This window comes from Aotus nancymaae, unplaced genomic scaffold, assembly GCF_030222135.1.
Source record: "Aotus nancymaae isolate 86718 unplaced genomic scaffold, 86718_ANA_hifiasm-v0.15.2.pri h1tg000053l, whole genome shotgun sequence".
Classification (NCBI taxonomy): Eukaryota; Metazoa; Chordata; class Mammalia; order Primates; family Aotidae; genus Aotus; species Aotus nancymaae.
The window spans coordinates 9,423,958-9,438,951 of NW_026988467.1; the positions used below are offsets into that span (position 1 = coordinate 9,423,958).

Below are 14,994 nucleotides of genomic sequence, written 5' to 3' on the forward strand. Positions count from 1 at the left end.
GAGCTGTAGGAGATACAGGTCGAGCATCCCAAATCTGAAAATCCGAAATCTCCAAAGTCTGAAACTTTTTGAGTGCCCACATGATACTCAAAGGAAATGCTCATTGGAGCGTTTTGGATTTGGGAGACTTAGCCAGTTAAGTATAATGCAGATATTTCAAAATCCCCCCAAAAGTGAAATCCGAAACACTTCCTGTCTCAAGCCTTTCAGGTAAAGGATACTCGACCTGTACATATACATCTCTCAAAGAAATAAGTCACAGTTGAATTGCTCTCTTGCCCAGGCTAGAGTTCGGTGGTGTGATCTCGGCTCACTGCAATTTCTCCCTCCCGGGTTCAAGTGATTCTTTTGCGTCAGCCTCCCGAGTATCTGGGATTTTAGGCATGTGCCACCCCACCCGGCTAATTTTTGTATTTTTAGTAGAGACAGGGTTTTGGCACGTTGGTCAGACTGGCCTCAAACTCCTGACCTTAGATATCTGCCCCCTGGCCCACAGTACTGGGATTAAAGGCGTGAGCCACTGTGCCCAGCCTATAAGCCCTCTTCAGTAAATGTGCTATAAGAAAGGGAGGTCAGGGGCCTATGATGTCAGGTGTTGGCTGGAACAAAGGGTATGTTCTTTTTTTTTTTTTTTTTTTTTTTATGACGGGGTTTCACCACATTGGCCAGGCTGGTCTTGAACTCCTGATCTCAGGTAATCTGCCTGCCTTGGCCTCCCGAAGTGCTGGGATTATAGGTGTGAGTCACTGTGCCCAGCAGGGTATGTTCTTTTGACAGTCCTGAGCTTTACCAGGCAAGAACTCGAAAGGAGACTGTGTTGTCCCCAGGGACATGGCCTTAGGCTGCCAGAAGCCATATTAAAGTTTGGTCAAGCCTCTTTTGAATGGAATGTTCTTGCTAAGAGTTCTTGCTTTACTCAGGACGTACGACATTTTGTTTATTCATTCATGAGTTGCTGGACATTTGGGTTGTTTCTCCTTTTTGCTATTATGAATATATTGCTGTAAACATTTGTATATAGGGTTTTGGGTGAACATGTTTTCAGTTGTCTCAAATATATATCTTGGAGTAGAATTGCCGAATTATGGGGTAACTCTATTACTTTTTTGATGAACTACCAAACCTTTTTCCAAAGAGGCTGCACTGTTTTACAATATCGCCAGCAATGTATGATCATTTTGTCTCTCCATGTCCTCATCAGCATTTATTATTGATTATGGGGCCGGGTGCGGTGGCTCATGCCTGTAATCTCAGCACTTTGGGAGGCCGAAGCAGTGGATCACTTGAGGTCAGGAGTTCGAGACCAGCCTGGCCAACATGGTGAAACCCCGTCTCTACTAAAAGTACAAAATTAGGTAGACATGGTGGTGCCTGCCTGTGGTCCCAGCTACTCAGTGGGGAGACTGAGGCAGGAGAACCCCTTGAACCTAGGAGGCAGAGGTTGCAGTGAGTCGAGATTGCACCATTGCACTCCAGCCTGGGCGACAGAGCGAGACTCCATCTCAAAAAAAAAAAAGTCTGCGGAAATGGTGAGATAATGTTCTAATGCCATACAGAACAGAAAGAAAAAAAAAACAAACAAAACCCAAAAAGGAAACATTTACTATTGATTATGTACTAGTAGGTGTGAAATGATCTTGCTGTGGTTTTGCTTTGCATTTTCTTAATAGCTAATGATACTGAATATTTTTCCATATATTTTGTGGCCACTTGTGTATCTTTTTTTTTTGGAGAAATATCTATTTGAATCCTTTGCCACCAATTTTTTTTTTTTTTTTGACACCAAGTCTTGCTCTGTCACCCAGGCTGGAGTGCAGTGGTGCGATCTCAGCTTCTGCCTCCCGGGTTCAAGCGATTCTTCTGCCTCAGCCTCCCGAGGAGCTAGGATTACAGGCGTGTGCCATCATGCCTGACTAATTTTTGTATTTTTAGTAGAGACGCAGCTTCACCATGTTGGCCAGTCTGGTCTCAAACCCCTGACCTCAGGTGATCCACCTTCCTCGGCCACCAAAAGTGCTGGGATTATAGGCATGATCCACCATGCCTGGCCATGTCATCCTTTGCCTATTTTACAAATCAGTTTATCTTTTTATTGTTGAGTTATAAGAGCTCTCTATGTATTCCAAATAGGAGATTCTTATCAGATTTGCAAATAATTCCTTGCATTCTCTGGATTGTCTTTTTACTTTCTGTTATTATTATTATTGAGACATAATCTCACTCTGTTGCCTAGGCTGGAGTTCAGTGGCGCCATTATAGCTTACTGCAGCCTCCTCCTCTTGGGCTCACACAATCCTCCTGCCTCAGCCTCCTGAGTAGCTGAAACTCTAGGCTTGTGACACCATACCTAATTTTTAAAAGTTTTTAGTAGAAACGAGGTCTTGCTATGTTTCCCAGACTGGTCTCCAACTCTTGGGTTCAAGTAATACTCCTGCCTCAGCTTCCCAAAGTGCTGGGATTACAGGCATGAACCATTGTGCCCAGCCCGTTATTATTATTATTTTTCTTTTTTTCTTAACTACTCTGCACTTATTGGTAAGATATTTCATTATTATTTTTTAATTCATTGAAGCAGAGTGCCTTTTCTGTAGCCCACTTTCAGGGAGGTGCTAGGGGAAATAATTACATACATTATGTACATACATGCAAAGTTTATATGCCTTGCTGGTTTTCTTGGTCCAGTTGTAGGGACCTAGAGGCAAGATGAAGATATCAACAGAGCAGGAGGAACAATTGTCTGTATACAGTGGCGTTACTTTCTGTAATTGCTTTTTTAAGGTATCTTCTGAAATGATTTAATGAAAGTACTGCAGCTCTTTTGAAAAACTAATCACAAAGTAATGTTATTCATATGCAGTTTGTGATTGTACCTCTCTTAGGAACTTATTGAATGCTGGATATGTGTGTGATGTGTTTGTATAATGTGCCTGCTGTGATTTTCTTTAGTGGCACAAGGACTCAAGGGCAGTTTGACCCCCTACCTATAGTATTTTACCCTACAGCAGTTATCAAAATGCTTTTTCTTTTCTTTGCAACACTGTTCTGCAGGTACATTAGCTGCTTTTTCTTTTTTCTCTTTGCAGTTAAAAATTCAAGATGTCCATTTACGCTTTGAAGATGGTATCACCAATCCATCCCATCCTTTTGCGTTTGGCATCTGCATTAAGAATGTGTCCATGCAAAATGCTGTGAATGAGCCTGTGAGTATGAAATGTGACTACAAAGCAGGAAGAAATCCATGCTCTAGGAATTTGGGGCTCTGCCTTTTGCCATTTTGTGTTATGTAAATGAATTGCATTCTTTTCTATTGACTTCTGTGGTAGGCATGGGTGTCTCTTGTGTGTTTGCAACAAATCAAATTTGTGAAATAGAGAAACAGGTAATTTATCTGACCTTTAGTAATCACTTTTATTTTATACACGGAGAAACTGAGGGCAGAAAGGATTTTATCCTTGATTTTCTTCTCATGTTATGTACACTCCCTGGGTGAACTCACTCTGTTTCATAGTAGTAGCTACCACCTGGGAATATTTGATGATGGCTTCGACAGCTTGAACTTCATTCTCTACCCTTTGACCTTCATATTTGTGGTTTTCTTAAAACTACTACTTGTCTCAGAACACACTCTGTTTCTTCACACTCTGCACAAAACATTTTTGACACCAGATGTGTGAGGGTTTTCCCCCACATGCCAAACAATTTTCCGTCACATATCAACTCAGTGTCTTGTAGTTTAACTCAATTCTGACACTAATGGGTTACTACAGACCCCGCCAGATAAGATCTTGTCCCATAGGACTGCCCCCGACTTCAGATGTCAGTTGCAAGGCCAAGGTTGTGACCTGTGCTTCTGACTAGAAGTTGCAGTTCCCACAGTCCCCCTCCTCAGGTTTGGTAATTTGTTAGGATGGCTCACAGAACTCAGGGAAACACTTCACTTACATTTGCTGGTTTATGATAAAGGATGTTGTGAAGGATACAGGTGAATATCTAGATGAAGAGGGGCACACCCCCTCCAGTGTTCAGCACCCTGGAAGCTCAGCAGATCTCATTGTTCAAAGTTTTTATGCAGCTTAATCTCCAGCCCCACCACCCAGAGGTCAGTGAGTGGCACTGAAAGGCCCAACCCTCTAATTACTTGATCTTTCTGTGACCAGCCCCATTCTGAGGCTGTCTAGGGACCCAGTTGAAAGTCACTTAATTAGCATATACTGAGGTGTGATCATGAGGCTTTTTATGAACAACACTGACACTCCTATCAGGAACTTCATTTTAGGAACTCTGTGCCAGGAACCAGGGACAAAGTCCAAATATATTTCATGTTATACCACAGCTTGTCCTAACTAGAATGATCTCATGTATTCCATCTGCCCATTTTGCCCCCAAAGTATTTGTATTTTTCTTTATTCTCTGACATGTTATTGAATGTAAAAACCAATGATAACTAACAGTTTTGAGCCCTTTTATGTTCCAGGCACTGTTCTTAGCACTTTATATAATTTAACTCCTTTAATTCTCCTTGATTTTCCCCACTGCTCTTATCCTAATAACCCTACTGAGGACACTACGGCACAAGAGGGGAAGTAAAAAGTTGAACCCAGATGGACCAGCTCTAAATTGGGGCTTGGCAAACTATGGCCTGTGGCCAAATCTGGCTTCCCACCTGTTTTTGTAAGTAAAGGTTTATTTGATCCCAGCCATGTTAATTAGTGTTGTCCAAGATGGAGTACTGTAGTTGCAATGAAGATTGCGTGGCCTACAGAGCCTAAGCTGTTGACTCTCTGGCTCTTTATGGAAGAGTGTGCCATCCCTGCTCCTCAGCGTGTGCTCCTACCTGCCACACTGATCTCTAGAAGCTGTATGCTCACCCCTTCACTTCTTATGCTTCAATTTCCATATCCAGTTCTTCACAAAGGTAGCTCTTCTTGTCCATCGTCATATAACTGTCACCCTGCAGGATGCTGTCAGGTTTTACCTGGGCTAATGAATATCCTGTTCTGTGATCTCCAGGATCTTTCTGTTTGTCCTGTACCAATGCTTCCCAGTCTTTTCATTGTCAGGACACACATAGTAAAAAGATAGTATTTGTACAGTACACTGGGGCAAATGGCTGTGACTGCTTGGGGCTGGAATTGGCTAGCTCAGAGTAACCAAATGTTTCTAAAATGTAACTTGATCCCATACACTTGCTCATACTTGAGACACTCATAACTCATTTTTTCTGGCACTCTGAAGGGAAAGCCCTACTTTACACTGTCACCAGACCTCTTTTTCTGAAACACATTCCTGATCGTGGTATCTGCCTGCATCAAAACGTTCAGCAGCTCCCCATCACTTAAGGCCTGAAATCCAAATACCTTAGCATGGCATACACTTCCTTTCTTAATGAATTTGATAACTAGGGCAGCCCTAACACATTGCCATAAACCAGATGGCTTAAAACAACATACATTTATTCTCTGGATGAGAGGTCTGAAGTCAAGGGATTGTGGCAGGATCAGTCCCTCCTGGAGGCTCTGAGGGAGAAACTGTTCCAGGCATCTCTGCTTGTCTAGTGGCTGCTGGCAGTCATGAGGTTCCTCTGCTGGCAGGTGCTTCACGTAGCCTCTGCCTCCATCTTCACGTGGCCTTCTCCTTGTGTCTTTTTCCTTCTTGTAAGGAAAATACTCATTAGATTAGGGCTTCCACTAATGTAATTTGAATACATCTGCAAAGACAACAACAAAAAATTATACAAATAAAAAAATTTTCAGGGCTGAGTGCGGTGACTCACACCTGTAATCCCAGCACTTTGGAAGGCTGAGGCAGGTGGATCACCTGAGGTCAGTTTGAGACCAGCCTGATCAACATGGAGAAACCCCATCTCTACTAAAAATACAAAAATTAGCCAGGTGTGGTGTCGCATACCTGTAATCCCAGCTACTCGGGAGGCTGAGGCAGGAGAATCGCTTGAACCCGGGTGGCGGTGGTTGCGGTGAGCTGACATCGCACCATTACACTCCAGCCTGGGCAACAAGAGTGAAACTCCATCTCAGAAAAGAAAATTCAGTATAACAACGATTTACATAGCTTTACATTGTATTAGGTATTATAAGTAATCTAAAGATGATTTAAAGTATACAGGGAAGATATATGGGTAAGTTATATGCAAATACTATGCCATTTTATGTAAGAGACTTGAGTATTTGCAGATTTTTGTATTTTTGTGGAGTTCCTGGAACCAACCCCCTTTGGATACCAAGGGAGTACTGTATGGTTGACCCAGCCCTTTCCTCCTCCCCCACCATTTGCCTGAAACTTACACATCTTTTGACACTCATCTGCCCAATGACATTTTCTTGTTTGCTTATAGCATTGTATAGATTCTTCTTCTGCTTCCCTCTGTCATTAAAATTGTGTATTTGCATGTTTGTATCCCCAGGTAGCTAGATTTTATAAAAGCCGAACCGTGTTTTAATTGAGTTGTATATTCGCAGCACCTCGAAAAGTACCTGACACATAATTCTTTACAAATGGTTTGTTGAATGAATGACATTCACGCATAAAGACAATCATCCTATTTTCTTCTTTGTCTTTCTTACTTCAGGTACAGAAACTAATGCGGAAAAAGCAGTTAGACGTAGCTGAGTTTAGCATCTATTGGGATGTCGATTGCACTTTACTGGGGGATTTGCCTCAGGTGGAGTTACAGGTATGATTCCGGCAGGGGGCTTGTTGCAAGACACCATGGAAGGAACGTGGTGTGGGGTCACTGCCATAGAGGCTTTTGGCTCCTGCATCTCTGATTAACATTCCCACCCGCTCTTCCTCTAAAGGCATTCACTCTCAAGGGTGTTTGCTTGAGGCACTTGTTATGTATGTGACTTTGAACAATATGGAGTGCTTTCTGTATGTATTAAATTAATACTAGACTATAGGTTTCTTTGGTTTATGTTTCTCATGAACCTGCCATAGTTAAGGCTATGTTTTTAAGATGTTGCTGTTTGTACTTTCAATTAATTGCTCTGACTACTGCATCATATTCCACTCTTTGCATGTGTATGTAAGATAGTTATGCATCTAGATTTTTTTTCCATCATTTATTTATTTATTTTTGTAGAGATAGTCTCCCTATGTTGCCCAGGCTGGTCTCAAACTCTTGTGCTCAAGCAGTCCTCCCTCTTTGGCCTCCCAAAGTGCTGAGATTATAGGCATGAGCCCCCACACCTGGCCTAGGTATCCAGATTTTAAATGAACAAAGTACCAGGACTGATTCTTAAAGAGGAGCTTTCTTACTGCATTTATGTTTAAACTTCACCTTTGGTGGCAAAACCTTAAGCGATATTTAAAAAGTCATAAATCATTAGATATAAAGTATTTTTGAAAGAAAATCTCAGTTTAATTTTTTTTTTTTTTTGAGATGGAGTCTCGCCCTGTCACCCAGGCTGGAGTGCAGTGGTGCAATCTTGGCTCACTGCAGTGTCTCTGCCTCCTGGATGCAAGCAATAGCTGGGGTTATAGGTGCCTGCCACCATACCCAGCTAATGTTTGTATTTTTAGTAGAGATGGGGTTTCACCACGTTGGCCAGGCCAGTCTGGTCTCGAACTCCTGACCTCAAGTGATCCGCCTGCGTTGGCCTCCCAAAGTGCTGGGATTACAGGTGTGGGCCATTGTGCCCAGCCAGTTTAATCCTTCTGTAAATAAATTATAGGTGGTTTAGGAGAAATGGGGGAAAATGATTCATTTGTTTCCTCCACCCTGGGTTATCTTTCGCTTCCATACTGTTGTACATGATGTTTTTTTTATTTTCTTCTTCTTCTTCTTTTTTTTTATTTTTATTTTTTGAGGTGGCATCTTGCTCTCTTGCCCAGACTGGAGTGCAATGGCTCCATCTTGGCTCACTGCAACCTCTGCCTCCCGGGTTCAAGCAATTCTCCTGCCTCAGCCTCCCGAGTAGCTGGGATTACAGGTGCATGTCGCCATGCCCGGCTAATTTTTGTGTTTTTAGTAGAGACAGGGTTTCACCATGTTGACCAGGCTGGTCTCAAACGTCTGACCTTAGGTGATCCACCCGCCTCGGCCTGCCAAAGTGCTGGGATTACAGGTGTGAGCTACTGCACCTGGCTGGTTTTTGTTTTTATTCAGTTACATAAACACTGTATTCATACAGTAAAACAGTATGCAGTTATAAATAATAAAGGTAAAGACTTTTATGATGAGTATGTAATAGTCTCTAAGGTATAGTATAAAGTGAAACTAAGGTAAAAACGGCATATATAGCATTTGTGTAAGAAAATAGAAAATTAGGGCCGGGCGCGGAGGCTCACACCTGTAATCCTAGCACTTTGGGAGGCCGAGGTGGGTGGATCACCTGAGGTCGGGAGTTCAAGACCAGCCTGGCCATCATGGTGAAACCCCATCTTAAAAAAAAAAAAAAGAAAATAGAAAATGAGGCCGGGCGCGGTGGCTCACGCCTATAATCCCAGCACTTTGGGAGGCTGAGGTGGGTGGATCATGAGGTCAAGAGATTGAGACCATCCTGGTCAACAAGGTGAAACCCCATCTCTACTAAAAATACAAAAATTAGCTGGGCATGGTGGCGCGCGCCTGTAGTCCCAGCTACTCGGGAGGCTGAGGCAGGAGAATTGCTTGAACACAGGAGGCGGAGGTTGCGGTGAGCCGAGACCGCGCCGTTGTACTCCAGCCTGGGTAACAAGAGCGAAACTCTGTCTCAAAAAAAAAAAAAAAAAAAAAAAAGAAAATTATAGATTTATCTGCATATGATGTACATAATGACTTGGACAGGAGACATAAGAAGCTGGTGTCTTTGGTTGCCTCTGAGGAGGTAAGTGGGTGGCTGGAGGATGAGACCAGGAAGGAGATATTTCACCTTTTTTTGCCTTTAAAATTTTAACATGTGAATGTATTACCTATTAAGAAATATAAACAAAAAATTAAAAATATTAGAGAGCTTTATAACCCAGTTTTATACTGTTTTTGGATTCTGATGTAATACACTGTTGATTAGATAACAAATCAACATGTAAGTTGATCCTAAAAACATTTGCCAGACACCGTGACTCATGCCTGTAATCTCAGCACTTTAGGATGATGAAGTGGGAGTATCACTTGAGCCTAAGAGTTCAAGACCAGACAGGGCAATCTAGTGAGATCCTGTCTCCATATAAAAAGAATAAAACTGAGTAAAATCAAAACAGAAGAAAATATTTGCTGCCATGACAGAGTCTATGGCTGAGCCCCACTGTTTGTCATGTAATCCCAACATTATAAAAGAGTGATTACCAGAAGGAAAGCCATTCTGAGCAGAGCAGGTGTTCTTGTGACACACAGGAGGCCATGGCCAAAAGCATGGAGAGTCGCAGCCATCACTACGTCCTGGAGCCTGTGTTTGCATCTGCTCTTTTGAAGAGAAACTGCTCCAAGAAGCCCCTTCGGTCTCGGCACAGTCCCCGTATTGATTGTGATATTCAGCTGGAGACCATTCCCTTGAAACTCTCTCAGGTATGCCCTTTCTTCTCAGTGGCTTCTACTCACTGTCAGACTGATGACTGTGGTGAAAGTCTTGATATTAATGTATTGTCATCAGAAAAGAGTTCAAGTGAGACCATTTCCCTCCAGACCAAGTTGTGTTAGGTATAAAACTCACTATCTGTTACATAGTTAAATTGGGTTGATCTCAGGCTAGTTTTTTTTTTTTTTTTTTAATTACTTGGAGGTATGAATTGGAAAGCAGGCTAGTTTTGTTTTGATGCTTTTAAGAGCTGAACAAAGAATATAAAATATATGGTAATATATAGGCTTAACTGTCAGTGTTCAGAGAAACATGCCACTTGATGCTGATATTTTGGTTTTTCAGTTTGCACTGGCTTTCAGTTCAGTAGATCAACTAATGTGAATTGTTCTTAGTTATAGATCTTAACCGAGTAAAAGAAACAGACATGGCCGGGCGCGATGGCTCACGCCTGTAATCCCAACACTTTGGTAGGCTGAGGCGGGCGGATCACGAGGTCAGGAGTTCGAGACAAGCCTGACCAACATTGTGAAACCCCGTCTCTACTAAAAATACAAAAATTAGCTGGGCATGATGGTGCACACCTATAGTCCCAGCTACTCAGGAGGCTGAGGCAGGAGAATTGCTTGAACCCAGGAGGCGGAAGTTGCGGTGAGCCGGGATTGTGCCATTGCACTCCACTCTGGGCAACAAGAGGGAAATTCCATCTCAAAAAAAAAAAAAAAGAAAAGAAAAGAAAAGAAGTAAACCTATTCTGACCTAGTATCTCTTAACCTCTAATAAAAGCTGCAATACCGGCAAATCATGGAATTCCTCAAGGAGCTGGAGCGAAAGGAGAGGCAGGTGAAGTTCCGAAGGTGGAAACCCAAAGTGGCGATATCTAAGAAGTAAGGACTTCTCAGTGTGGTCATGAAATACATTTTAGAGTGTGTTCTTATTTTGCACATAGATCAGAAATATGCCTCACTGTCCTTTACCCGTGTTTGGAGATAAAAGTACAATTGATTTTGCTGGTCCTTGGAATGTCGTTCCTGTTGTTTATCATCACTGATACTCTTTCTGTATATTATTTGGTGGTATCAGTTTACTCTTTGAGTGTGGTGAAATTCAGAAGATTCTCTCAGTCTCGTTTAGCAAGTAGACTGATGTTGCTCTGGTGGGATGTGGTGTGTAGTATAAATACTTTAAATATTCTTTGAACCACTTCCCTGTGTTTTTTCTCCCGGGTTGTTTGGTCAACATTTACATAGTACTCTTTGGAGCCTCCATAGCAAAACTGAATCTTATTTTCTTGTTGTAGTGATAAACTTGACCAGTCTGATATAATAAAACTTTTTAAAGATCCTATGTATTTCCATGTCTTTAGTTTGAAGTATTCAATTAAAAGTCTTTAGTAGTCAAATCCTTGATAATTATCTTAAGATGGTATTTACTTTACAGTCAGCATTTGACATTCTGTCAGTGGACAGGACAGATACTGTAATTCAAACTGATTGAGAACTATGTTATTGATATATAAATTGGGGATCTATTATTTGATCTTCTTTGGCTGATTTACCTTCTCCACCTACGGGGTTTAGTTTAATATTAAGGTAAGCTTAAGATACAAACTGATGGCTCACAAGAGAAAATATGTCTCAGGAGAGGAGTGGTGTTATGGATTGTCCTGGACTGGTAGGCTTTTTGTTGCTTTTGTTGTAAGATGTGATAACATTGTTATGGACTATTTCAGCTGCCGGGAATGGTGGTATTTTGCTTTGAATGCTAACTTGTATGAGATTAGAGAGCAGAGGAAACGTTGCACCTGGGACTTTATGTTGCACCGCGCTCGTGATGCTGTATCTTACACTGACAAATATTTCAACAAGTTAAAAGGAGGCCTGCTGTCCACAGATGACAAGGTAAGTGGACTGTGGTCTTGTGATTCTTGTCTTATTCAGAAGATAAGAATGTTCTTTCAAAGACTAAAGAAAATGGAATCTGTGAGGATATAAAGTGCCATGCCAAAGGGGTTAAATATTACAGGATAGAGTTGGTCTTACTAGAGTGAGAACTAAGGCAGGAGCATCCTCCACCCTCTGTTGCCCGAGGAGAGCCAGACCAGGGGATAGGAAGAAGAAAAGATCACCGTGATTCTGCTATGCCTTTGTGCCCACACCCCTGCCCCCAGCTCAAGAGAGAGTCTCATGCAGTTACCCGCCTCTCTTCAAAGCCTGATCTCAGTCCTAATTCCTTTACTTCAAAGACTGTAATCTCTGTGAACTTTGGCCTACGTTTTCTGTAATCCCAGTCAACTTGATTGACCTTGGATATTTTGGTGGTAGAGGCTAGGCAGAAAAGGGTGAAGTACGTGCTGAAGGCAAGCTCATGTTTTAGCTAGTAGGGCTAAAGGCCGTTAGAATGCCCCCTCCCGGAGTCCCGGCATGGGACCCCACCCCTTCTTTACGTGCTCTCTCTTAGGGAAAGGTATTGGGGATTGCTTTGCATCTTGTTTTGTTTCAGTTTTGTGAGCATCATATTTTGCAGTAGCAACTTAGACTGTTTCTAAGATTTTGGCTCAGGTACTGCCCCTTGACTAACCATTTGTTTAGTAGACTCTTCCAAGCACAAAGGAATATTACTTTTCCCTTCAGCACCCACTGTGTGGTCACTGATGGCAATGTTGAATCCCTAGTTGTTCGTACCTCTCCTGCCGGCACTCTGAGGCCGTGACCCACTCACTTTGGTAATGCTTTTATCATCACTGTTACTGTTGTGGTTACTGACACAGGAACCTTATAAGAAGGATAAAATAAACTAGACATTTTGGATGATTTTCTTTTCTTTTCTTTTGTTTTTTTTTTGAGACAAATTCTGGCTCTATTGCCCAGGGAATATTGTTCAGTTGCATGATCTTGCTCACTGCAACCTCCGCCCTCCCCGCCACACCGGGCTCAGTCAATTCTCCCGCCACAGCCTTCCAAGTAGCTGGGACTACAGGCCTGCATAACCACAACTGGACATTTTAGTATTTTTGGGGGAGGTGGGGTTTGAGCTCAAGAGATCTGCCTGCTGCAGCCTCCATCACCCCCAGCCTACTTTTTTTTTTTTGAGACAGGATCTCCCTCTGTGGTCCAGGCTGGAGTGCAGTGTTGCAATCTTGGCTCACTGCAATCTCTACCTCCTTGGTTCAAGGGATCCTCCCACCTCAGCCTCCTGAGTAGCTGTGTGTCACCATGCCCGGCTAATTTTTGTGTCTTTTGTAGAGACAGGGTTTTGCTGTATTTCCCAGGCTGATCTGGAACTCCTGGGCTCAAGCGATTTGCCTGTTTGGCCTCCCTGAGCTTCTGGGCCCAGCCCTTGGATGATTTTCTTAAAGGCATAGACAAAGACATAGAGGGAGAGAAAAATCTCATTTACAGCTGAGATGAGCAAGTAAACATGTAAAATCTCCTTTTTTAAATTAATGTTACGGTGTAAGAAGCAGTTCAGGACAGCTAATTCTGCTTTTTGAAAATGTAGCTGGCTATCATGGTTCTTTCTTAACTAGGTGAGACAAGTGAAAATGACCGTGTTCTTGCTAATTTTCTACATGAAGTGTAAAAGAGCTGGGGCCTGCACACTTTCTGTGGAAACTTGGTCCTTGGTTTCAGGAAGAGCAATAACTAGGCTGCCTACCTGTCATCTGAACTAATGCATGTGGAAGCCCTTTGTAAACGGGGTCAGTGCTGTGCAAAATATGGGTGCTGCGACAGTCCATACGCTTTAGTGACTCTTAAAACTGAGTAATACTGTTCTTTGCTCCCTCTCCATTCACCATTTGTCTCAAATTTTATGCAAGTTGTTAGTGATTTTTTTTCCCTTCTTTCATAGAGCTTAATTTCTGGAGAATTGTTAGTGAAGTTGTTGAGACTAAAAAACATCTATTGAATTATATGGAAAAGCGACTTAAGCCAGAAACAGCAATCAGGGAATTATTTATCTTGTTTCTTGGCCTTCAGTGGAAATGCAGGGGACTTTGAGCTGGCCGCGGTGGCTCACGCCTGTAATCCCCGCACTTTGGGAGGCCTAGGCGGGAGGATTGCCTGAGCTCAGGAATTCAAGACCAGCCTGGGCAACATGGTGAAACCCTATCTCTACTAAAATACAAAACAAATTAGCTGGGCATAGTGGCATACACCTGTAGTCCCAACTACTCAGGAGGCTGAGGCAGGAGAATTGCTCGAACCCCGGGAGATGGAGGTTGCAGTGAGCTGAGATCGTGCCACTGCACTCCAACCTGGGCGGCAAAGCGAGACTCTGTCTCAAAAAAAAAAAAAAAAAAAAAGAGACTCAGGGGACCATGTGCTACAGTTTCAGTGGCTAGTGAGGGTGTCCAGTGTCTCTGGATCTACAACGTCTTGTTTTTGTTTGCTTCTGTTTTCACCCAAACAGGAGGAAATGTGTCGGATTGAAGAGGAACAGAGCTTTGAGGAATTGAAGATTTTGCGTGAACTGGTTCATGATCGATTTCATAAACAAGAAGAACTAGCAGAGGTAAGAAATCCTCTACAAGAGGACTTGTTCAGACCCAGCACAGCCTGAGTGCTGCAGCTTTGATGTGCTCATGCTCCAGTGGGGAACCAGCGGCATATCACAGCTTGCTTTTATCTTTGAGTACTCATCTTTGCTCCTTTGTGATTGACACAGAGTCTGCGGGAGCCTCAGCTTGATTCTCCGGGAGCCTCTCCGGGAGACCCAGAACCTGGTGGAGGCAGTGGGATGCTGCATTATCTTCAGTCCTGGTTTCCTGGATGGGGTGGCTGGTATGGGCAGCAAACCCCAGAAGGGAAGGTGGTTGAGGGACTGTCAGCAGAGCAACAGGAGCAGTGGATTCCCGAGGAGATCCTGGGTATGGTGGGAGCTGGCCTTCACTTGCTACATATAAATTGGTCTGTTATTCATGCAACAGCTTGTGGTACTTTTCAAGTTTAACTAAAGTAGATACTTGGAAAACAGTTCGTTTCATGTTCATAGAGGCTGAGAGAAGAAATATTTTGGGAGATACTCCATTTGTAACTCTGATACTAAATGTACATATTAATGTAGTTTCAGATAGAGCTGAAAGGCAGAGATTGTAAAAGAACTAAATTTGAACAGGTTCAAATATGTTAAACTCAGAAGTTTGAATACCAGTCCCTAGCCACTCTTAAACCTGCAGTGCCGTGTCTAATATCTAGCCATAGGCACAAATGGCTAACAGAATTTAATTAAAATTAAATAAAAGTAAAAATTAGCTTTTTTAATTGCAGTAGCCACATTAGCCACCTGTACTCCCAAGTGCTCAGTAGCCACGTGTGGATAGTGGCCACTGTACTAGACATCGTAGATGTGAACTGTTTCACCACACCGGGCAGCGCTGTTTATACCATCCTTCATCATGAACCTTACCCTCCTGGTTTGATAATAAGTTGATAATATCCCTTATAAAACAAATAGGATCGTTTTACCTTAGGAAATTATA

At 42.6% G+C, this 14,994-nt stretch overlaps 1 protein-coding gene across 6 annotated transcripts in view; it reads left to right on the plus strand.

Annotated features, from left to right (window-relative positions):
- VPS13D (vacuolar protein sorting 13 homolog D) overlaps nucleotides 1–14,994 on the plus strand; it is a 286,887-nt gene that overhangs the window by 15,864 nt on the left and 256,029 nt on the right. For all 6 annotated transcript variants that reach the window (XM_021669824.2, XM_021669823.2, XM_021669826.2 and 3 more), the window contains exons 6-12: nucleotides 3,084–3,200; nucleotides 6,587–6,691; nucleotides 9,332–9,502; nucleotides 10,299–10,399; nucleotides 11,245–11,413; nucleotides 13,926–14,027; nucleotides 14,181–14,382. In XM_021669824.2, the coding sequence (XP_021525499.2) occupies nucleotides 3,084–3,200; nucleotides 6,587–6,691; nucleotides 9,332–9,502; nucleotides 10,299–10,399; nucleotides 11,245–11,413; nucleotides 13,926–14,027; nucleotides 14,181–14,382 (967 nt within the window). The remainder of the gene's footprint in view (nucleotides 1–3,083; nucleotides 3,201–6,586; nucleotides 6,692–9,331; nucleotides 9,503–10,298; nucleotides 10,400–11,244; nucleotides 11,414–13,925; nucleotides 14,028–14,180; nucleotides 14,383–14,994) is intronic.